Source organism: Triturus cristatus, chromosome 4_1, assembly GCF_964204655.1.
Source record: "Triturus cristatus chromosome 4_1, aTriCri1.1, whole genome shotgun sequence".
Taxonomy (NCBI): Eukaryota; Metazoa; Chordata; class Amphibia; order Caudata; family Salamandridae; genus Triturus; species Triturus cristatus.
The window spans coordinates 1,161,493,496-1,161,517,875 of record NC_140585.1 but is presented as its reverse complement, the minus strand read 5'-3'; the positions used below and the strand labels follow the sequence as shown (position 1 = coordinate 1,161,517,875).

Genomic DNA, 24,380 nt, shown 5'->3' with positions numbered 1-24,380 from the left:
CAGCAGCAGGGTAATGTGAGCTTAAGCTCCCTTAATCTGAAGGCATTAAGGCGTTGGCTTTAGGCTCAGACTCCAACTCTCTGGCTGGTCCTGAACTACTTGGCGATCTTACTGATTGTGTAGGTCGATAATCTCAATTGGTGCATGCATCTTGCTTGGCTGCTGGGTCACAACTCCTGTGGACTGGTTTCCTCTGATTTAGAATAACCACTGCTCCCTGTTCTGCAACTGGCTGTTTCTGCTGCAATAAACCCTGGTTGACTGTCTGAATGTCTAAATTTGGATTCCATTTCCACTGTTCATTTCCTTCAATTATTCTGATTGAGTTCTAAGGAGGCTGCACCAGGACAGTGTGCAAATGATCTTGAAATTACCAGACTGGCCTCAGAGTGTGTGGTTCTCTGATGTGCTCTGCATGCCCTTGTGCCTTTCTCCTCTGCTTCTATTCAGTATGGGTCTCCTCTTGCAGTGGGAGGGGCAGGTTCTTATGCCGAACATCCAAATCCTCCACCTTCATCCCTGGAGATTGAGTTTGGCAATCTGAGTTTATTTGATCTGCCTGTTGAGGTTCTAGACATACATTTGTCTACTCATCATATTCTGGCCGTCTGTTCTGTTATGTCTCTTGGTGCACTGAGATGGAAGTTGATCCTGTGAAGGTGCGATTATCTGATGGTTCTCTCTGCGCTTTCCATGGTTTGGCAGGGCTTTTCTATGAGCATTAAAGGTAATTGATCTTTTCTTTTAGTTATTCTTTCTTTACCAGAAAACCCTCGTTGTTGACGCCTCCTATAGGGAGCGTTTTCCAAAGGAGTTGATCCATTTGTTTTTCTCTGCCACACCTCATTGGGGCCTTAACTTAGTGCTCATGTTCTTTCTGGGTTCAACCTTTAGGCCAATGCACAGTTGCTCCTGTGACTGCTTACAGCAAAGACTGTCTTCTTGATAGTCATTATCTTGGGTCGTCATGTTAGTGAGCTACAGGCATTGTTTGTTCATCCTTTTTTCACAATTTTTCTGGACAAATATGACCCTACAACTAAGGTTTCTTTCCTGCAGATGCCCACTCTGCTGATTTTTCTACCTGCCCTCCTCATCCCACCAAAAAGGAGGAGGGACTGCACCACCTCACCTTAGTTTGTGCAGGGCTCTTAGGTTTTACATTCATAGACCGACGAGTCCTGAATTGATGATCAGATTTTTCTGGGCTATGCTGGTTACGAGCGAGGAACGGTAATTCAGAAGCGGACCATCTCCCTTCGGATTGTGGTGTGCACTAAGTTCTGCTGCGCTCTTGCCAAGAAGGAGCACTATGAGGGTCAAGTCTGTTGGTTCTTCTGTCATGTCCCAGCATGCAATTCTCCTTGATATTTGCCAGGCTGTGACATGGACTTCGGTCCAAACCTTCACCAGACTTTTACCTTGACAGTAGAGTCTACAGGAATTGCATTTTTTTCAGGTTTGTGTTGTAGAACTTCTTGGTTTGACAGTCTCCCCAGACCTACCATCTGGGAGATTCTGCTTGGGTACTTATTTCAGAAGTGAGCAATGTACAGCTCGGAAGTATCCATCATAAGAATAAGTTGCATGTCTTCGGTAATACATTTTCTGATGGATACTCTTTGTACCTGCACATTCCCCACCGATACAGCTCACTCCCAGTTCTGAGGAGTGGGCATGGGATTTTGAATGAGCTCCCAAGTTAATTTTGATTAACTACAATTTCTGGCAATCTCATCCACCTCATGTGCCTTTGAGGGAATGGAAAAAGACACCAAAGCCAATGTGCTGGGTTGCCGCCTTGTACAGATCCCGGATGTCATGTCTGTGGTGGTTCCCAAGGCAAAGACTGATCTATGTTGCCACCAGTGTGCACCAGAGAGACCTATTGCAAATTTGCAGATCCTGTCTGACTCCGGGAGGGATTCAAGAGGCGAGGAATATGCAGGTAGAGTATCCACCAGAATTATCCTTGCTGAAGTTAAGTAACTTGTTCTTTGTAGCAATACTGGTTGAATTATTTGTGAACCCATCCCTTTCCTCACTAACTATACATAATTCGGAGCTTGCGTTAGTGGCCAGGGAGTGACTAACTTTACAACTAGCACTCTGTTAAGTTGGAGAACGTGCTGCTCATGCATGTGTGGTTTCAACCTGCTTAACATTGTTTGTGAACCAGATTACACATTTTCTGATTCAGTCACCTTTCCTCTGCTCTTTGCTTTTCTTTGCCTTATTATTGGTTGTGTTTGATACACTGGTTCAAAACGAATGTGGAACAAGTACACTCTGCATTTGGGCCTCTCGCTTGCTTCGTTCTCTCATCTGGCATTTACACTCTCCGATTTTGCTTTTCTCTGCAGAGATTTCAAACGGGCAATTAATTCGCCATAACCAAGCCATAGTCATGGTTTTGAAGTAGTGCCAGAACTTAGGGCCCTAAGCGGTTACCAGTGCACAATAGATTTTAAAGTTTAGATTCTAGCTCCTCAAGAAGTTTTAAGAATTGAAAGCATTGGACGTACTTGGAAATATTAAATTTCTTGTAAAAATCCTCGTTGCTGATCAATAAAAAAATGTGTCTGCTCAAGTATGGCTTTTTTTTTTTAACCACTATTGGACTTATTGAGCTTTAGGAGCTATTCTCTCCAGTAAGAGGCTTTGTTTGTCATACTTATGAGCAGAAGGTACACCATTCGCCAATTGCTGAAACATTAATTATACCCGCTTTTAGTTTTTAAGAAAAGGCTACTAGTGGCTCACCAGCACTAGGGGAAGTCTTTACTTTTTCAGTCTTTCTTCCAGTTCAGTGCTTTTTTGCCTCCTTTTGATGTGCTTTTGTATTCCCTCCCAGGTCAAAATGGAGAACTGTGAGTACCAGGAAGCCCAGGAGTTTGCTGCCGATGTGCGGTTGATGTTTTCAAATTGTTATAAGTACAATCCTCCAGACCATGAAGTGGTAGCTATGGCACGGAAACTACAGGTAACAAGAATTAGTGCAGTACTTCTCTCCTTCTTTGCTGAATTGGCATCTGAGTGTTGAGCTGTCCGAGTTACCTTTAGCTGTGTAATGCCGCTGGCATGTTTAAGAGATGAAACTAGTAGAGTGGTGCCACTAGAATATGTTGCTCTATATTCCTTAAAAGCCAAGGAGTCTATTTCTTGAAGACTTTCTGCGTACCTCCCTGTACCAATCCAGGATAATAGGGATATTCCCTTTCCTGCAAGCAGGGGAAAGCAAACTGAAGTGAGCTCGAACAGTTTACCCTCTGCCTCTCAGTTCAGTTCTGTTTCTCTCAGCAGGAGGAGGCAGCTCCCTCACTCCCATTGGATGGGATGGGGCGCCTTTCAGTTAGTTAATTTTTTTCCAGGGTGATTTCAAGCATCTTCAAACAGTGCTAGTTAGCTAGGAGCAAGTCCTCCAGTTAACCACTGCTGTCCCTTTTGTGGGGTGATGTAGGACTTGCACAAGCAGCAGCCGGTGCCATTTGCCAGTTTATAGCAGCTTGGTTGGCATTTCCTAAATATTTTTCTCCATCTTTGGTTGGAGAGTTAGAAGCAGCCATTTGTGCATGGGTATGTGCCGTATACTTTCAATATAGCGGCTGTCCGAACTAAAGGATGTCTCTTAAGGAGAAAAGCATAAAGGATCATCAATGGATGATTACTCCCAGGGCTGCTATGGGTTACTCAGAAATTACACTGCAGTCTATGAATCGCGTCTCTCAGGTGATGAGCATCAGTGCTTCTGTGAGGCTTTCGGTTTTGTTAATTTTGTCTCTTAGGAGTAAACACTAACTCCAGCTTTTTCAAGGAGGATGCACTACACCCTACAGAAACGAAACAAATCATTTGAGATCACAATGTGGTTGAAAAGTAACTTGAAGATGTGTGCTTTGTTGCCTCTTGTTCAGTTTCCCTTTTTTGTGGCCATAGCAGATCCAGAGAATGACACTTCTCTTGTATTCTTACAGTTTGCTTAAACTGGTGATCTGTAATTTTTTTCAAATTGTGATTTATCCAAGCTCCTATGATCCAGAGGTTTAACCTTCAAGAATAAGGCTATCCCAGGATAAATGTTCCATTCAAAATTGCACGATTGGATTCAGGAGTAATTTGCTCTTAAAACGGAGTAGACTGCATAGCAGAGTGCAACCTGGGGTAAGACTTGTTTTAGTTAAGCATTCTACTAGATGTTTCTCCTTCCAAAAGGAGGCAAAATGACTACGGATTGTGGCTAGTCCTGTGGTATTGTAGCACAAATGCTGACATTATCATTGGCTTTGTTGTTTGTATGGCCCAGGATGACATGCACAGCAGGAAAGGAATAACGGAAAGCTGCCTAGTCTGCTTGGGGCAGTGATAAGCAACGTAGGTGTGCTTGTTTTGTCATTGCTTGCAAGCAGTGGCCTTTAAGGATCCAAAGGTTACAGACACATGCTAGAGTGGAAAGACCCTTTTCAGGACAGAACATCAGCATAACTACCTCTGCTGCCCTAAAAGCAAAAAGCTAGGATTGTCTAGAGAAAATTCCTGATCTTTTGATATGTCAGGCAGGCAAGACATGTTTATTGCCCAGTACAGTGTGACTAAGCATTGTAGGGAGGAGACTTCTTAAAACATTCAACAAACTGAGTCCTTGAGAGGGTAGGATGCTACTTGCATAGTTTCTTTGCCAAAGTCAGAAACTTAACATTGAAGAAACAATTGGTCTTCTTGGACATGTATCACCACTAGTTTCGGCCTGACAAATCTGACATAGGAGTAGATCACACATATTTACACAAAGGTTGTCCAATTGTATGGAAAGATTTACAATCAATTAAAGAATAAAGGGGACACAAAAAAATCTCGATTAATCCACGCTGAGGAGAGACATCAGTAATTGTTGCACTGCTCTCCCTGGATGAATAGAAGTCAAGCTACTCCATTATGTGTTGCTAATTAACCATGATCCCACATCTCTTAAGAATCACTTGGCAAACATCTGGTTCTCAGAAGGTATTCATGACCTGTTTAGACTTTTGACGGAAACTTCCACAACCACGTTTTTTGATTATGGATAACTCGGTCAGGTACATAGACATATTGTCTCCTGTGCTTATGAGACCTGGTTAGTTACAGAAGGAAGAAATGTTGACACTAAACCCTTAGTTGACCCTGGATTGATTCCGTTTGAATACCTTGGAAACCGATGTTGAGAGGATTCTCCTTGTTGTCTTTAATAAGCTAGAGAGCTGGATTGTGCTTCTATATACTTGTGGTTAATATCAGACCACTGAGCACTGCACTGTCTTCAATGGATCACTTTATATACACCATCTGTTTTAGTCTATAATATATATCGATGAAAAGTGGAAAGAAGGCTTTAATTAATCTTATTACTCATGAGTGTCCTTTATCCTTTACTTAAGTGTATATTCTTCCACAAAAGCGAATAACCGCTGTGTTCTATATGTGTGATATACTCTATGCCTATGATTGAACTGTCATGCATATACTAGTGGAGCTACTTGTCCAAGAGGGGTTATTGTTTCCAAATATTAAGTATACTCCAGTCCTTTTGGTTCGGCCGGGTTGTCCTTGTTTATATATTTCAAGTTCAGAAACTTAGCAGCTTAACTTACATGAAATGAGGGAAGTAGGTTCTCGGCCTGCAAAGCCAATACTTACTATGAATTGCAGCAGATGTATTTCGGTATATTGCAGTGAGACATTTTTTGTGTGAGGCTCATTAAAAACCTTTCAGGCATCAACATTTTCAGGCCCATTAGCAGTGAAATGACTATTTCTATTTACTAAATGATGGAAGTATACATGTGCCTGTAAATCTTTCTTTAATAAAGACAAGGATGTCCTTAGTGTGTCTCGACTTGGTTTCAATTGTTTTCTAGCTATGTTTAGCAATCCAGACAGTTCATCTTTTGATTTGTACTGTTCATCCCCCCAAAAAGGGGCATGTGTGACATTGGAGGAGCCACTGTGCATCAGACTGTAAATTGAGAAGGGGGAATTGGGAGTCTTTGAAGCTGTGTTGTCATGGATTTAAGCTTTCCCGTCATTTTCCAGAGTCTGAGTTGAGATCTGTTGCATACAACGCCCCCCCAACCCCCTCCCCCAAACAGATTTGCACAAAGAAAGAACCAGATGAGGGAATTTTGATTGACTGAAAATTCTTATTCTACAGAAGCCTTTGTGCTAGTCTGCGTTCCTCCCAATTTGTATGGAAGCACCAGTCAGTGCATTCAGGTATGTTTTGACGGGTTAGAAATTGATTTATCGACTCAGAATTATGGCTGAGTAGTCTTATTTTTTTTTGGGGAACTGAAGTGAGTGGCAGAGGGTGTGCTGTTCCAGCTCACTTGAGTTCTTTCCTCCCTTCTCCACCTCACACTCCTCTGCTGGCAAGAACAGGAACACCTTTACATCCTGGATTGGTACAGAGGAGTATGCAGTCAGAATTTTCAGGTAAGAATCAAACTTTTACTCCCCATGCACCAAAAGTATTTTTCTGCTATTAGCAAGCTTTTATATATAAAGATTCTATTATTAAAGGAAAAACTGTCTAAACGTTTATCCCGTTGTGGGCACAAAAACATCTTTACGACTGTGCTGCTAGAACAAGTTTAGCAATTTCTAGCAGTAATATTCAGTGGCAGTTTGACTGCTAAAATCCGCTCAGATAATTGCTTCCTCACAATGTTTTAACGCTGCATTAATTGCCCAGGTGTGTTTTGTGCTTATTGTTTTAACAAAGTGCAGCTCTTTTTGTTGAAGAAATGTAATTTATTATTTTCTGCATGAAGCAATAGTTCTGGCAAGGCACTTGTGAGTGGTTTGGAAACCATCCTGCTGATGATCCAGTTGTGCTTCATCACTGTGCTTATTGGTATTATTTGCACTAGTTTTCCCTACTCTATTTTCTGGATCCTCATGTCCTCCCATGCATACTTAAGACCTACCACTGCACCAGCAATCAATATATAGCTGTACACATATCACCCTCACTTGACATGGACGCTTGCTTGCCTTCGTATTTCCTGCAGTTGTGATTTGTTTATGTTGGTGCCCAGAAACAGTTTTACTTTTTTAAAGTTCTGTTATTTTTCTTTTGCAGTGTTTTCCCACTTATAATATTAGCTATTTCTCAGACTTCAAATGCTGGGTGCGTCAGAGCCTTGTGGGGGTATTACATAGTTCAAGATCTTCCTGGGTTACTGAAGTGCAAACTGTTGCCAGCATCCATTCTACTTTTATGTTCTGAGCAGCTCCATGAACACTTACGTCTGATGTATGAGAGCTACCTTTGGAGAACTTCAACCTCTAATCCATACATAGACTCTATCTTGACATTGAGACACACAGAGGTGGAAAAACCCAGCATTTGAAATGCTAGACTGTAAGGGCCCCAAGCTTTGTGGGTGACTTAGTCACTGGTGTGTCTCAATTCAAGAGGTGTTGATAACTGGTCACGCTGCGTCACCAAACCCACTTTGCATTTAAAGTCCTTGTGATGCTCATTTTAAACCTCACTATACACCACATGTATTGTTAAGCCTTCCTTATACCTGTCCTCCGAATTCCTATTCTGAAACCGTTTAATCTTACAGAATCGTGTTTTTCTAAATTGTTTTGATAGTTCTAGAGACCGAATCCAAAAGATCATATGCCACAAAATGTTTCCTTCCTTTTACTTAACGTCTCTTCCCTGAAGTCTTTCTCCTGTGTCAACAATTCACTCAGTGTTACACATGTGCATACTTAAGCCTTCACAAGCCTTCTAAATAAAAGCTTCTTCTTTTCTTGACTGCAGTCAGGTAATGCACCTATTAGCATGAAAAAGCCAAATTTAGACTTTAATGTTGCAAAGCTCACTCTTGTGAAAACAACTTGTTTACTTTTATTACTAGACAAATGAGTTGAAAAAGTTCTCAGAGCAACCCCACAGTCCCAGCACAGAAACGAGTAATCCCGTGAGTGGCAGGATGATCTGGATGTTATTGATGTAAGCCAACAGGTCTCCTGCTAGTTGATTAATTGATCGCCTTCAACAAGCTCTTCCATGTTTCTTTCGGAGCCCCTCTTTACTCCGGCGCACATAGTGACTCTGGTATATGCTGGTTCTCATTAATTCTCTGAAAGATTTAGTTGGTAATGCTGCAACCTCATATTGTCCCTCACTTCAACCGTGCACTGTTTCCCCATTGCTATGATTTTATTAAGCATTCTGTAGAACATGTAGAAAACAGGAAAGTGAAAGCTGCCAGTGCCATTCACAGGTGTGAGGATATAATTCATGTCTTCTGATGGACTGCCCTACTGCATCGTCAAACCGTCAGAGAGGCTGCACCAGCGTGGACTGTACCTGCTGATCCTGGTGGATAGCAACAGAGGAGGACTGTGCCTGCAGTGTCCTGCTCGAAGAGAAGTCGTTTCCAAACCCCAACCAAAGTCAAGAGATTCCAAGGGTGAGTTGGCTGACCTCCCGTTCACCTCACAGGGCCACAACAGATGAGAAACCTGCGGGGGCAAGTTGGTAGCCCAGAATCTTCAGAACACCACCTATCGCCTCGGTACAGCACCAAAGACCAGGACCCGATGCTTAAAGTTGCACTTGGGTTCTCTGAGCCCGGGAGAGTCATCCGGGTGTAGCCTGGTTGTCCAGAAGCGCAGTTACCACCCAGGGAAGGAGTTGGCCATCACTGTAATACTGGGCAACTGGTAGCCAAGTGTGGACTGGACTTCTACCAGCACCGTTAGAAATTTGAGGATTGTAGACCCTGTGACCAGGATCACCTCACCACCTTTCTCGACCAACATGTAGCTGCAGAAAGACACCCCTCCCCTGTGAACCGCATCGCATCCGCAGCATCCTTGAGCATCTTCGGCATCTTTTATCTCTTGCATCAGGACCCCATCCATAGGAAATCACTGCAGTGGATAAAAGTCCCTTGCACACACTAAAATTGCTTCTACCTTTGAGGTAACTGTTTCGGAGGGCCTTGCTGGTCTGACTGGAGTTGGTCATCTAAAGTGAATCAGTGACCGCATTACAACTAGCGTAGCTTTTAAGTGAAAAACGTTGTTGTTAAATTTGTCAGTGTTTGTTAGCGGTTTAGTGAAATGCTTTGATTTCCTATAATTTGTAAATTCTATATCTCTGGAACGTTGTGGTGTTGAAATATACATAAAAATAGGCTATTTTTATAAATTGGTGTCGGATTTCCTTGGTGTCTTGTTGATTTCTTCTTCACTTGTCTTGGTGCTGTTTAAACACTTTACACTTGTTTCATTGTGTAAACCTTGTGGGTCATTGCCACAGAGACCCAGGGCTGAGCTGAAGGTCTGACAAACGCAACCTTCTAGTCCTAAAAGGATTGGTAAGTGTATATCTGATAGAGGCATCTAGCTGCAGATTCCTTACCTTCGAATTATCCCCAGGCGTCAGACTGCACACTGGTAGGTGGCGTCTTTAGTAGTAAGGAATATGCAGCTAGATATTTTCTACCAGATAAGGTGTTCCCGAAGGTAAGTAACGTGTTGTACATGGTGAAGTTGCACAACAACGGCACATAATACCCGTTTCCTCACATTTTTCCTAAGAGACCTACTGAGAATGTTTTCAGGCTGGAAATTAACGCAGGAATATATTCTTTATTCATTATTTTGAGGTTCAAAAAAGTCTAATTCAAGAGTTTCAACCCGTTTGCAACCAGAGATATGCCAACAAATGGGTTAATAGAGAAAAGTTCTATGTATTAGCGCATCATGACATTTTCCCTTGTTCACCAGGGGACTTGTTGGTCAGTTGCCCTTCAAGACACCTACTTGCACATTTCCATCTGCAAGACACGTCCGAAGTTCCTTCTTTTTATAGTAACTTGGTCTCGTTAACAGTATGGAGCTCTTTCATTTGGCCTCATATGGCTCTACTAGTTTTTGCCAAGTGAGTGGAACTAGTAAGTTGCAGCGCTACAAAGGAAAGGAATATTAGTTTGTCCACACCTGTACAAAAGGTTTGCTGAAAGGCTGCACTTAACAAAAACCCACATTACTTGGGCGCTATTCTGTCTGTTCTCTGATCAAATCAGCAAACCCTTATCAGCCAGTGCAAATAATTCAATACTTTAGCTCAGCAGTTCTCTCTGGAGTGTTGCCGTCAGAGGAAATGCTGTCATCTAAATTTTTATAGATTAGCTTTTGGACGACCACAGCAGCCCTTCGGCAAGACAAGTGTAATCTCTCCTTGGCAGCCTGGCTTTGTGCATTTTACTAGTCATCAAAGACTTTTTTATCCGTCTGTTACAAGAATGTTTCAAAGACCAGTAGTGGCAGAAGCCGTGAGATTGTGAAAAGAAGGTAAAACTATCCAGTACTGCCATTCAGTTTCTTGCATGATGTTGAAAGATAAGCATTATACTAGAGTGAATATTGTTCCAAAAACCTCATGCTCCTAACATTTATTGCAGATGTGTCACCACAAGGTTCGAGAGCCCACATGGGAGAGATCTGGGCTCAAGGCATGTGCCATTGATGACGGAACTGTATTGTCTTTACATGCTGGAATTGAGAGCTCTTCACCTAGAGTTAAAGTTCTTCTTTCCATGCATTTCTGCATCAACAATTCTAATCCAAACAGACAGCTTGACCACCGTGCACTCTGTCAACAAGCATGATTGAACAAGAATGAGTCCTGCCAAGGGAATCTCAATTTGTATGCACCTAGCACTTGTGAAAAACGAGCTCTGCAGACACGGTGTAGACTAATGAGTGTTGATCTTGGGCACTGAATATGATACTGATGTTTCAGGCACAATCCCCGGTCCCAGTGGGGACATGCTGTCATTCTTCTTGGACTCCTAGCCTTGTGCATCCTCCTTGTCCTGACACAGGATAGTATATGCAGCGCCTACAATGCAAACTATGGTTTCAGTGGGCTCAGCGTCAGGGCTACCTTTTCTATTTATCCAGATCTCGAAGTTGATGGTTCAAGATTTGCCGTGGTGGTAAACAGGCTCCAGCCTGACCTGCAGAAAGCCACTCTCCCTTCCCCATACTGAGTTAATGGTTTTGTGATGGATGCTTTACTGCTCGGGTGTGGTTGTTTGTGATGAATTTATATCAGAGGCTTCTGGTCACTGGTCCACTTTTTGGAGCTTTGGGTTAACCATCTGGGCCTGAAGGCCTTCCTGCAGTCCATCAAAGGGAGGCTGATTGAGATCATCATGGGAAACACAACCTCCCCTTGTGCTGTAGGGTGAAGTGGGGTCCTAGGCCTTGTGCCAGAGGGCTCTACGACTATGGAAGTAGCTGGATGAGCAGAACTTCTTTAGGCAGCCCTCCATCTAGCAGAAACTCTTGAATGCCAAAGCAGACATGGTGAGCAGACGTCTGCTACTGGATCACAAGTGACATATGCACCCAAGGTGGCAAGAGTCATTTGTGACTGGTGGACCATGCCCTGGTTGTATCTGTTTGCCACCGGTAAGAACGTTGTCTCATCTCTACTGCACACTGGAGTAGTCTCTAGGAAAGTCAATGAAAGATGCATTCCAATTGCAATGGGACACAGGTTTCCCGAATGCGTCGCCACCTGTGCCTCTCTTGCCTTGAGTTCTGATTAAAGTAAAACAGACTGTTCCCAAGTCATCTTAGTAGCCCTGGACTGGGCAATGAATGGTATTGTACCTACACCTGAGCATGAGCATTTGCCTTGTGGTCTGGTTGCTGCTTCTGGATGACCTCCTGGCTTGGAAACGGGGGTAGGATCCTGCACTCTAGTTTTCACAACCTTAAACTCTACGCATGGCATTGAGTAACAACGGTTAAATGTGTTTGATGTGCCAGCTACAACAGTGTGTTAGCCTTGCAGGCTGACGCCCTTCGGGAAAGTCCATGTTTGAGGTATGTGGGGCTGTAGATACACATGCTGGGCAGAAGTCCGCCATCTAGTGTTGGGCTCTGAAGATTGCAAGTTTTTTTTCGAAGAATGTTTTCGAGCCATAAGGGTGTGTGGCTCCTCCTTTCGGTGATAGTGCACATTGGCATCAACTCCATTATTACTGGGTTTTTTTCTGCCAATGGGTTCAAATGTAATCTCTTGTGCTCCGAGATAGTTTTGTTTTCCCTTAGGTTCACCGGCAGTTCGAATAACTTGACGGTATTGTCTCAAGTGCGTAGTTCTTTTCCACCTAGAGCACAGAAACAAACCAACACGTGGAATCACTTGACTCGCCATAGAAGCATTTGGGCCACTCCTGGCTGGACGTTTTCCCCTTCTTCCAGCTCAAACCAAAAATGCACTGCTGAAGGAACACACTCCATTCCTCTTTTGTCCGAACTGTCATTCCAAATACCCCCGTACTGATCAAAACTGTAACAACAAAGCCTCTACTACGGCATGGCCAATGGAGGTGCGAATTCTAGACATCTGCCAGCTACAACATGGGCATTGGTGCACATGTTCACAAAACACTATTGCCTTGACAGCCAAGTCCAAAGAGAGGGCCATTTCCCTGCACGATCCTGCAGGACTTTGTAGTCTCAGCTCAGCCTCAGCTCACTCCACAGACCCATCACCATTGCAAGATACTCCTATGGTATCTGCTCTTAAGGTGAGGAATTAATTACTTAGCTTCTATACCACTCTTTCTGATGGATACTCTTATCTAACTGCAGATCCCTCACTTCTCTTCCTCCTCCCCATTCCGTAGAGTTAGCTCCTTAACATCATAATAAGGTTCCACTGTTGCCTGCAATTTTTTTTCCTTAGTACTCCGCGACTCGGGACAGTAGGAGAAAGAACACGAAACTGATATCCGTGCACAGGAGTGCTGATTATAAGTGGCTGTACCCCATAATTTGCGGGGTGGTACAGAGTCACTGTTGAGCCACATGGCCTGATCTATCCATGCACAGGAACATTACAGAGAAAATCTCTGGCACTTGGGCATATTCTTAAGTAGAGAATCCACCAGAAAGAGAATTACCTAAGGTAAGTAACTTGCTTTTTATGGCCTGTCGGGGTGCAGTGGAAGGAGTGTGGGTCATTTACAAATGTGTTGTAAATATAAGGCTACAATTAGACCTTAACATTCTCAGTGTGCAGCACAGCGGCAGCCTCGGTTTGTTTCTTCAGATAGCATTTTATTTTGTAACAATACGTTTCAACAGGTTGGTGTGCTATTTCACTCAATTTATTTCCCTCAAGTGTTTCTCTATCAGTGGAGTCCAAGTATTCTAACTGTATAATGACCAGAAAAGTTCAGGTCCCATCCCTTCTTCTCCACCTCCACTCACCACAAAAGTTTTTCAATTTTCGGTTTTTCGTAATAGTAGTGAATAATTTATCTGACTATTAGAACAGGTAGGAAGACGTTAAACAGCCATTGCTGTGCTGGGGCCTCAAATCTCTAGTGTTTTCCTGGGGGCCCAGACCAGGTCTGAGGTCCAATGTGAGAAAGAGACTGGAGGAGCCATTCTCATAAGTCTCCATTACATCCCCTCTGATTTCTCACCCAGGTCCAACACCCCCTTTTTGTGTGTTCCTAAATGTCACAAAGCATCAATGATTTTGATGTTTTGAATCTCATATGATTTCAAGTCTTTTGATGCCATAAATGCCTCATGAATGATTTGACATCATTTTTAACATGTTTGCTTGAGGGAATCCTCTAGAGTTGTGCACGTTTTAGGGCCATCCTAGACAGCACTTGCACCGTCTGGAAGATCTGTTGTATGTACTTTGTGTGGGCTTTGGAGCCTTGTCCCAGGACTTATCTGCTTCCGCTTTTGCTTAGGGACTACCTTTCTTTCTAGCAACTGCCTCTATTTAACTGTCTTGATAGAAAACGACCAGTAGAGGTCAGTTAAATACCAGAATCTCATTACCCAGGAGAATATTCTTCATGGCTAAAAGCGTGCAAGGTCCCAAAGGCGACATCTGTTGTATTGCAAATGCTTGTTTTGGAGATGTAGGTCTATTTCCTCTGAACTTCCTTAAAGGTAATGCATTTTAACATTATGCTATGTTGTTTTTTGATGATTTCTTTAAAGAAAGAAAAAAGCAGATAAACCAGTAAGGTTTCAAAAGTGTTCTGCGGTTAACGAGATAGGTTTATTTTAAGAATAGGCACTCTGTTTGTAGCATGCTTTCAACCTTGATTATGGTCAAAAGAAATGTGATATTTGTGTCTCCTTTTTAGGTCTCACCTAGCGATGCAGCGCATGCACGCTGCTCGCCTTGGCGAGATCTATTGTTGCCGTTTTCTGTGCCCAGGGAGACCGGAGATGGCACGCGCGGACAGGAGATGTGCATGCGTACGGACAGGAGATGTGCACTCTGTACGCGTGCACATCTCCTGTCCCCGGAGGCTGGTGTTACACAGCGCGTGCATTCCCCGCTTTCACTTTCCCTCCCCCCGTCAGCTGCACGGAGCCAGCTTGTTTTCCCCCCGGTGGTTGATTCATGTTGGTGTCTGTGCAGTGTGTGTGGTGTGTCTCCTCCTGTCAGCTTCCCCCGCACCCCCCTGTCTCGGTCTCCCTATAAAGGCCAGCTGTCCTGTGTGTCTTTGCATCATGGTGGGGTCAGTGCGGTGCGTGTGTCTGTCTGTCTGTCTGTTGTCCCTCCCTGTCTGGTGTCGGTCTCTCTGCGGTCGACCTGTTTCCTCACTTATTCCCCCCGCCGCCCAGACAAGGCCGAGCAAACCCCCACATCCCGGCCTCCCTGGTTTTTATACAGGATCAGTACACACTTTAAAGGCTTTCTGGCGCTGCGGAGAATTCAGTCCAACACCAGCCACAAAATGCCCGTAGCAGGAATCAGCGGGCTACACAGAAGCGCTGGGATTTTATCTTTTTCCCGACTTTCATAAACTTTCCCTTTCATCGAACATAGGAGGACCAACCAGAAGGGTTATAAAAGAGGTGTTTGACACAAGACTGAAAAGGATGCCTTCTGATTGCTGCAGGATGGCTCCGCGGGGTGACCGTTCTGTTCTATAACCAAAGTAACGTTTGTAGGTCAGGAGTTCGATTCTGGGCACTGACAAATCAGCTTATCTATCTTCAGGTGGTTAAACTGACTTTTATTAATAATAAAATATGCTATTTACAGCGCTTAAAAGCTTAAAGAGCGTGGCATAGGAAAAGTAATTGATACATTGAGCGTGCATTATTTGCTCACATGTCCAAATTCCACCATGACCTTTGTGTGTGCCATGGTAACGCTGTTGATATATTTTCTTTAATTGCTTTGAAATGAATACTGTCAAGTTAATTAATGCGCACACCTTTTTATCCTAAAAAATAAGGTATTTACATTTGTTTGGTTGTATCCTTTTTTTCAGTCCTGAAGCACATCTTGGCAAAGGTGCTGCACAATTACACGTAAATCAAGTATGCGCCATGCAGTCCATAAACACAGAGCTGCCTGTGAAACTCCTACGTGTGATTTGTGGCATTCTCCTTCAATAGTCTTTTTTTTATTTGTAGCTGACCTGAATAGAGCTATATGTACAACCCTGTTGATAAATAGATCAGTGTGTGGCATTCTCTTTGTGAGGGTCCTTTTGCATTTCTCTTCATGGACTGCATTGAATGTACCTCTTAAAGCTCAAATAGACGTGCATTTGTGCTCTTTTTCACTTGTCCAAGTTCTTGGAGGTTAACACTATGAGGTATTCAGTCTCTCGGTTTTAGGAGATTTTGTATAATAATCAGTGCAACACTGTCTGCAATCAAAGTAGGTTTATTTTACAGTTTTTTTAAAAAAAATTCACAGCCACACCAACGAAACAAAACACATGATTCAAACATAAGGACAGAGAAAAAAACATTAATAGCAATTGATAGCGTTCTCTTCAGGAATTAATAGTGTGGTAATCCATTGAAAAAGGGAAAAGCTGTTCTCTTTGCCAGTCTCACATTAACAATTATTTCCAACTTTGTAACACCATTCATCAGATTTTTCCTTAAAGTATTTATAGTTCATTCAAATTGAATTTCATTTAGATAGTGCACCTATATTGAGTTGTGTAGCGATAACAGTACACACATTTGAAATTATCTTCCTATGTGCTTTCTAGTATTTTGACTGATTACAAAACTATCTTCTTGCATTTTATGAGATTTCCCAAAATGCTGTTACTCGTTAGTGCATCTATTCATGCATATTCACACATCATGCTTGCTTCTTCAAATAGTCACTCAGTCTTTCCTAGTAAATTCTCAGCCAAGCTGAAACTGGTAAAAACACCAGGTCGCTCAGTAAATTGATGAATCACTTGCAAACTGTAGATCACATAGGTGCTCTTTGTAAGAGAAGCTGTTTTTTTATGTTGAACTCCCATAATAGCCCAACTTCTGCATCAGTTGAGTCCATCTCCAACAAATGGTCACAGAAAGGCTCCTTGCAGCACTTGTGCACTGAGTAATCTCTAAAACATGGCATTTAAAAACAAAGGAACTGGAGACCAAAGCATGCCCTCATCTGAATCTGTCCATTATTCTGTCCTATTGAGTTTGCCTGATTCGAGAACTCCACTATTGGGGCCTTCCAGCATTACGGAGAGAAACCCAAACAAGCATTTGCAATGCAACAGGTCTCGCATTTACGTGAGTTTGAGCTATTGGCATTGTAAATGAAAATGCCTTTTATTTATGTTTTGGTTTTTGAAACATAATAAAAAGTATTGTCATTTACAATGCCAATAGATTAAACTAGCGTAAATGCAAGACCTATTGCATTGCAAATGCTTGTTAATGAAAGTCTTGAAAGATTGTAACGGACAGTTCTCTTCCAGTTGAACTAAAGAGAATAGATTTCGCATTAGCCAAGCCTCAAGAGATGGATCTTCTTACCTTGTCAGCAGAGCACTACGCCTGTTAATGTTTGATCAGCTAGACAGCTTTCCATTTTTCTTCTGAAGAGAAGAATCGTCATGGCATTCATCACACTTAATTTAACCTGTATAACCATGAATACGTTCAAAGGAATTGTAAGTCCACTGGTTTACAGTCTGCTATGAATTTTTCTGCCAGAAATGCCCAAAAAAATCAGAACTGTAGTCCACTCACCAACGACTTTGCATTTGGAAGCCTTCTCCACCACTGGTAAAAACGATGATGACCAACAACCAGATCCTCGTGATCTTCAAATCTAATTTCTTCTGCGCCCAAGGTGTGAAGAAACCACCCGATTATATGTGGGGGATCTGGCTTGTTATATGAAATGGCCCTTGAGCACCAGTAATGATTTAGCAAGACCTCATTTCCACAAACCTTTGTCTCTTATGGTGCAAGCAACTTCTCTGCAACAGAAGTCACAGGTTCATATATGTAGTCCAACTATTCCTACAGCATTATAGAGTGAAGTTACAATACCTAACCAACAACAGAACATAACAGAATCAGATTAGTCGAAAATCGGATGATTACTACCAACAGTGAATCAGATAATTCTGATGGTTACTCTGATGACGATTATGGTAGGGAGCATCAAGAAATGCATATTTCAGAAAAAAAAAATAGTGGAGATCCAGCACTACCTCAGAGGTCTGAACAAGTTTCTCAATCAGCAAATATTTTTCTTGTTAATTCTTGAAGAAATGCTCTCATTCATAGAAAGTGGTGAGTTTCTGGCTTTAGTGGAATTTGTTGGACGCTTACTTTATTATCTCCATATAGCCAGAGTGCCGTCGGTTCCTGCGGTTTCTTGTGGATGAGGGAAGCATTAAGAATTTAAACCATTCTTTGTTTGATCTGGGATTGGTGGGACTAAAAGAGAAAGTTCAATGGTTTCTGATTTGCGAGTAGTCATGCGAGGTCTGCCTGTGTGACTGCAAATACACATGATGTGCATATTCCTGCCATATAGTGTTGGGCCTGTATGTGTGCAAGTTATTTTTGAAGAAGTGTTTCGAGTCACTAGTTGCTGCGGCTCCTCTTGGTGATAATGTGCATGGTTATCGACTCCATTGTTAGATTGTTTTATTGCCGCCGTCATGGTCGAAAAAGTGCCCTGGGTCGACACAGTCGCTGTGCTCTATCTGATAGAGACTTTTAGCTGCAGATTCCATACCTTAGAATTATCATCAGGTGTCAGACTGCATCCGGAAACTTTTCGAGAGTACTATCTCTGCTCGCTAGTAGATGGTGTAAACGGCTCCACGTGGCCTCGTCTGCGTCATCTGCTCTGGAAGTGACGTGGGCGGTGCCTATTTAGGCGCCACACCAGCACGCTGACGTCAGTTCTTTTTAGGTCTTGCCTAGGCAGCGCGCATTCGGTGCGCTAGGAGATGACCTTTAGTAATTGATAGCTCTTTTTCAGCACTCGTGCTTGTGCTGGCATCCACCTGGGAGCGAGCAGCGGCGCGCGCGCTAATTGAAAACATATGGTCTGCGCGCCGCTGCTTGCTCTCGCAAGGGGCATGCCAGCACAAGCACGAGTGTTTGGCATGAGTGCTTCTTGTTCTCTCTCTCTCTCTCTCTCTCTCTCTCTCTCTCTCTCTCCAGACTCTACCTTTCTTTTTGCTTTCTTCTTTCCTTTATTTCTTCCTTTCTCTGAATTACATTTTCCTTACCCTGCTCCTCTCCTTTCTTTTATAGGCCCCTGCGTCCCTTTATCACCATATTTCCATCGTTCTCACCCTTTCCTTTCTTATTTCCTGCTTTTCTTCTTCTTCACCCATCTCCCCTTCCGTCATCTCCGCCTTCTTGCTTCCTTCGTTCTAGCGTCACCCCTTCTTCCTCTCCTCCTGTCACCCCCCCCCCCCCCCCCACACGGCTCCGTGCCTCTCTTCAGACCCCCTGCAGCTGCCTGAATCATATAACAGTCCCTGTCAACTTTCAATTAAGAACACTCCCCACCCCCTCCTTGTCCCTCATGGGGCCCTCCTTAGCGCGTGCACAGGTAGGGTGCATTTTGCTATGCATGATCTGGGATGCTGGTGGCTGCCATGGACCTTAATTTGCTGATTGGAAAATTTTCCAGATATGGGAATTTGCTGAAAAGAAGGGTGGGAGGCCGTGCGTGTTGGGGAGGGGGATGGCGTGAGGGGCCTTTCCGGAGGGTAATGTTCGCTCTGTTTGCTAAGCCATAAAAACTGTGCAGCTCCAGGACGGTTCTATGAGACGAAATGGAGTGTCTGCAAAGCCGAAGATTGTTCTAGAAAATAATATTGAAACATTTAGCACAACAGGATGCATATTACCTTATTTGTGTTGTGAACATGTGCCACCTATGCACAACTCTCGTGACTATTTTAGAGAAGCTTCATCTTTTTATCAGCAGATAGTCATGAGGTGTTTTATCAGCCTCTGATGGCAAATCTTAACTTTTGAATCTCTTGCTCTGAACGTTGATTGAGTTGGCACGGCAACAAATTGAGACTTGGTTGTCGGGAATGTGAAGAGAAGCTCACAGAAGATCTGCCAGCGATAATTGTTCTATAAACAAACGGGCCCTGGTAGTATTTTTTGTTGTTGCTCTTTTCTATTCCGTGTGTATCATGTCCCCTGAAGTGGTTCTTTGTAAGCACTATTAGGCACTCACACCAGTAAAGAAACGGAATCAACAAGCTCCCCCGAACGTAGCAATGTAAGAAAATGTGCAAGAGTCACAGGAAGGAAATTATTAACAAGTTTTTATTTTTAAAGCTTCCTAGTTTTTTGTAGCTTTATAAAACACGAACTCGGCCCGAATGTTTTGGAGCACTTTGCATGAGTACCAGTTAAATTACACAAGGCCACGTTCACTTTTTTTATTTTCAGGCATTGGGGGATTACGGGAACCGCCCAGAATCACTGGCTGTTGAGCTGACTCTGAGATTCGATCCTGGTTCCCCAGTACCAAAGTCAGCAGCTCTGATATAACCCACATCGATTCTCTCCCTTACCTTTTCCTCATCTGCAAAGGGGTTTGCGACCACTAAAATGTTTTCTATATTTACCAAACCCATTTTATATTTATCCCCCTACTCGCTTCTTCTTGCCATCTGCTTTTTCTTTATCTCACTCTCATCCCTTTGCTTCTCCCTCCCTCCCTCCATCCCACTTTCCTGGTTTCCTTTTTCATATCCCTTAATGTTAAATTGCATCTCTTACCAAACTTACAAACACCCCTAGCAAAACACTTATAGGGTCCCAGAGGCGAGACCTATTGGCTATGTCAATGCTTGTTTCATTCTGTGCCAGTCAGCACAGATCCAGAGAGAGCTACCCCCAGTCTGTTTGACTGAGCTTTTTATTAAAACTTTTGTATTAATCTTTTTTGAGAAATCTTCTGATGTTGCAGGTATGCCAACTAGAAAGGCCAGCCTCAAGCCCTGCGGCGCCGGTCATCGCTCGATGTCAGTGAAGAACCCACACCGTGTTTGCCTATGGTGCCTGGAGGGCGATTGCAACACAAAGACCTGTGCCGATTGCCATGCCATGCACATCAAGGCCTTGAGGAAGCGGTCCTTCAAGCTCCTTGCTGCTCGACGTGCGATGCGAGTTTCCGGGAGCCACCCCGGCTCAACTCCAGAGTTTTGAAACCATGCGCCTCATATTTGAGTGGCTGTGCCTTTGGGCCCCATGGGTTTGGAAGGGACACCTACTGGTTCCCTGTCAGCCAGTTGTCCTGGCCACCAGTTGGGCCTCTTGGATCCAAGGTTGGATTTGGAACCAGTGCCTGTCGTACCATCGTGACCTTACTTGACACCGATGCCGACCCTTACAGCGGCATCCCCTTTCTGATCCCCCCCCCCCTTCCTCAGACTGGAGCCATACATTCCAGGCCAGAGCCTCAGTCCTATTCCTATGGACCAGGACTTAGGGAGGTTTGGGAGTTGTTGCTGAACCCTGAAGAATACCAGCCTTTAGATCCAACATGGACTAGTGTGAGGACTTGGTAGTGGTCAGTGGACTGAAGACTTCCCTAGATTTTAGCATGATTTCTCTTCTTACTGTGGCAGGAGAAGAGGGGCATTTGTTTGCTATTGTGGTGAAAAGGGCGGCTGAGGTCCTGGACCTTAGCCTGCCCTCAATGGCAGTCAAGACAAACGTCTTGATACAGGTGCTTTAGCCTGGAGTGACTCCCTTAGAACCGCTTCTCCCATTTAATGAAGTCCTTACAGACGTTCTGCTTGGGACTTAGTCAAAGCCCAGCACAGTGGCTCCTGTGTACAGGGCAATTGCCCGCTGACACTGCCCCGCTCCAACGTCCTCACCCAACACCATTCTCTGGGGAGCTTGGTGGTCCATGCCGGTACTTCCTGTTTAAATCCTGGCATGTTTCCTACTCCCCCACCAGATAGGGAATCCAAAAGGCTGGACACCTTAGGCAAGAAAATGTTTCGTTTTGGGCTGTTACTCCCATTCTGTAAGGAATTGTGTTGGTCAGGTGATGCCTATGGTTCTAGGGGAGGCCTAGACCATACTCTCTCAAGCTGTTGCTGACAGGAGAGATGCAGCTAAATTAACAATCTGGTTTCTAGTGAATACCATGACTCAGAGCAGTTTCATTGACAGTGGCTTTACGACACCATGCCTGGCTGAGAAGTGGCTTTTCAGGGGATGTCAAGCCTTGCTTATGGACATGCCCTTTGATGGTTACCGTCTCTATGGAGACAAGGCAGACTCCGTGCTGGAGCGCTTCAAGTATAGCAGAACTGTGGCTGGTTCATTGGCTCTTTCCATAGCCCCTCGTGAACCCCGGTCTGCCTTTCATCGCATGGAAGTAGCTTCCCGCTGTCTTTACACGCCCAACCAACAGTGCACGCAAACCTCCCAGCCTCTGTGTGGCTGAGGACATAGTACCCACAGACCTCATGAGTCGGGCATTCAGAGATCGTGCCAGTCCCCTCACTACCAGGAAAGACTCGGCGACTAACCTCTTTAGTTTGCCCTCTTACCATCATGGGCACCCAGTGGGAGGTATGATCTGCTATCATCTGCCCCACTGGAGGTCTGTAACATCCGACCGATGGGTACTTCAAATTGTCCAAAGGGGCTACTCCTTCCCCCTTCGTGACTACCTCTCCCTCCATGCCACCTGCTTGCGATAGGTTAATGGAGGACCATCTTACCTTGCTCCACCAGGAAGTAATATTCTCTTGGCCAAGGGAGTTATAGAGCTGGTGCAGACTCCAGAAGTGGGTTGTGGTTGTTATTCCTGCTACTTTGTCCTATCCTAGACCTGTGCCCTCTCAATTTCTTCCTCAAGATTTAAAAGTTCAAAATGCTCATGCTTCTCAAGTCCTGTCGGCCCTGGACCCAGAAAACTGGATGGTAGCAGTGGACTTGCAGGACGAATATCTTCACATTCCTGTCCTGCCTGCCTGTAGATTTTACCTGCGGTTCATGGTGGGCCACAAGCATTTTCAGTTTGCAGTGCTCCCTTTTGGCTTTACCAGTACCCCTCGGGTGTTCACCAAGGTGATGGCGGTGGTTGCATCTCATTTGCTGAGATCAATGGCATCAGTCTTCCCCTATCGGGATGACTGGCTGTTGAAGGTTGGCTCACGTCAGACTGTCTACCACCTCCAAAGTACAGCGAACCTCCTGCTTTTGCTGGGGTTCACTATCAACCTGTCAAAGTCACAACTGTGACTCCCTCTCAGATGCTCCCTTTCATACCGATGCTTCAGCCTTTAGCCTGGATTTCGGTGAGACTGACTCTGAGACTCCTGGGACTCATGACCTCATGCATCCTGTTTGTGGCACATGCCCACTGTCATATGTGGGCTCTGCAGTGGGACCTCTCCGACATTGTCTAGATCCTGTAGGGGACTGTGAAAGATCTGCAGTGGTGGTTAACAAATCGCGACTGGATCAGCCACAGACCCCCCTCTCCCTTCCCCAGCCAGATTGTATTGTAATGACAGATGCATCACTCCTGGGATGGGGGGGGGGGCATCTTGGAGTGTTGGAGATCAGAGGTCTCTGGCGGAATCCGGACTCCACATCAACCTGTTGGAGCTCTGGGCAATCCAGCCGTGTAGGAAGCTGGCTCTGTATATACTATACCAAAGTAAGGTATAGTGTGCACAGAGTCCAGTGGAACCCAAAAGGTAGGCAGAGGTAAAGTAGATAGCACCTCACTCTCTATTTGTGGTAGTCTGGTTGAGCAGTAAGGCTTTATCAGAGGCCAGTGTTGAGCATTTGTTGTACATACTTTGTCAGCAAATGAATTCACACACTCAAAGACTGAACTTCTGACCAATTGTTTTTTTGAAAAAAAGATTTTGTTTAGTTATTTTATTTCCTAGAACCAAGCAAGCCAGGCACAGGTAGGTGATAAATACTTTGCAGTAAATGTACAATTTGTAAACAGTTTGAATTGCAATTGTAAATGTACTTTGATTTGATTACTGTAGTGTTACTAGTAATGCAATGCTTTTCAGAATACAGTACAGATCCTTTGTATAGGATTTGTAGTAAAATTACAGGAAAGTTACTTTTGAGATTACTTTTCTTACACAGTGCAATATGCCTGGATACTGCACTGGGAAATTACCTGTAAGCAGGTAAGTAAAAGCGTTTTTGTTAGTACAATTTAAAGAATTTCTTTAGGTTTCCAACTCCACACTTAAAAACTTTTCATAGAAAAACAGTCAATGTTATCCTATGGAGGAAAATAGTGTTATCGGTTTAAAGGTAAGTACTTTGTTGTGGGAGTTGGTGTTCTGGGTTTAGACTCAGGAGTCCCCCAGGGTCAAGGATGCTCTCTTGTTACACCCTTAGCAGCACTAGGGCGGCCGGTTGCATAGTGCGGAGGCCCAATGTTATCCAATGGGAGATATGGGGCCTCCGGTTATTGGCTGCTGATGAGCAGGTCAGTGGGTTGTGGGAGCAAAGCTCCTGGACTTAAGCTCAGGGCAAATGGGGTTTTAGGCCAGCACAAAAGATGCACCCTCAGTGGCAGTGGGGCGGCTGGATGCAGAGTGCTGTTTTGGCTTCGGAAGCCCTGTAGCTTTCAATGGGGAGTCTCCGGTTTGCAAAAGCACTGCAGGCTCGGGGATGAAGTTCTTCTGGGTACGACCACCACTTGGAGAGGTAAGTTGGGATCTTGGGGGTTGGTTAGGCACTGTCGGTTGGGCCACCCAAGTCTGTGGGGCATCGGGTGCAGGGGTGCCTTTTAGGGTCAGATCTTCTTACTAGCTCCTGGTCGCACTTGGGGCGTCCTTCTAGTTTGAGGCTGCAGGTGTCGGCTGAAGGCTTGAGGCAGGTCAGGGGTCGCAGGATCTCTGGTCAGGATCGCCGAGGGTACCTCCTCTTGCTGTTGGGACACTCTAACTTTGGCCGTGGGCATTGGGTGCAGAGTGGTGCAGACTCGCGGATCCTTGCGGAACTAGAGTCTGTTGTTTGAACAAATCCGGGTGTTCACAGGAGACAAATTC

The 24,380-nt window shown here is 44.3% G+C and overlaps 1 protein-coding gene across 8 annotated transcripts in view; it reads left to right on the top strand.

Annotated features, from left to right (window-relative positions):
- BRD4 (bromodomain containing 4) overlaps window positions 1-24,380 on the top strand; it is a 1,415,251-nt gene that overhangs the window by 644,063 nt on the left and 746,808 nt on the right. For 5 of the 8 annotated variants that reach the window (XM_085654326.1, XM_085654324.1, XM_085654325.1 and 2 more), the window contains one exon: window positions 2,855-2,983. The exons of the other annotated variants lie outside the window; for them this stretch is intronic. In XM_085654326.1, coding sequence (XP_085510452.1) covers window positions 2,855-2,983 — 129 coding nt within the window. The remainder of the gene's footprint in view (window positions 1-2,854; window positions 2,984-24,380) is intronic. 8 annotated transcript variants of the gene reach the window in all.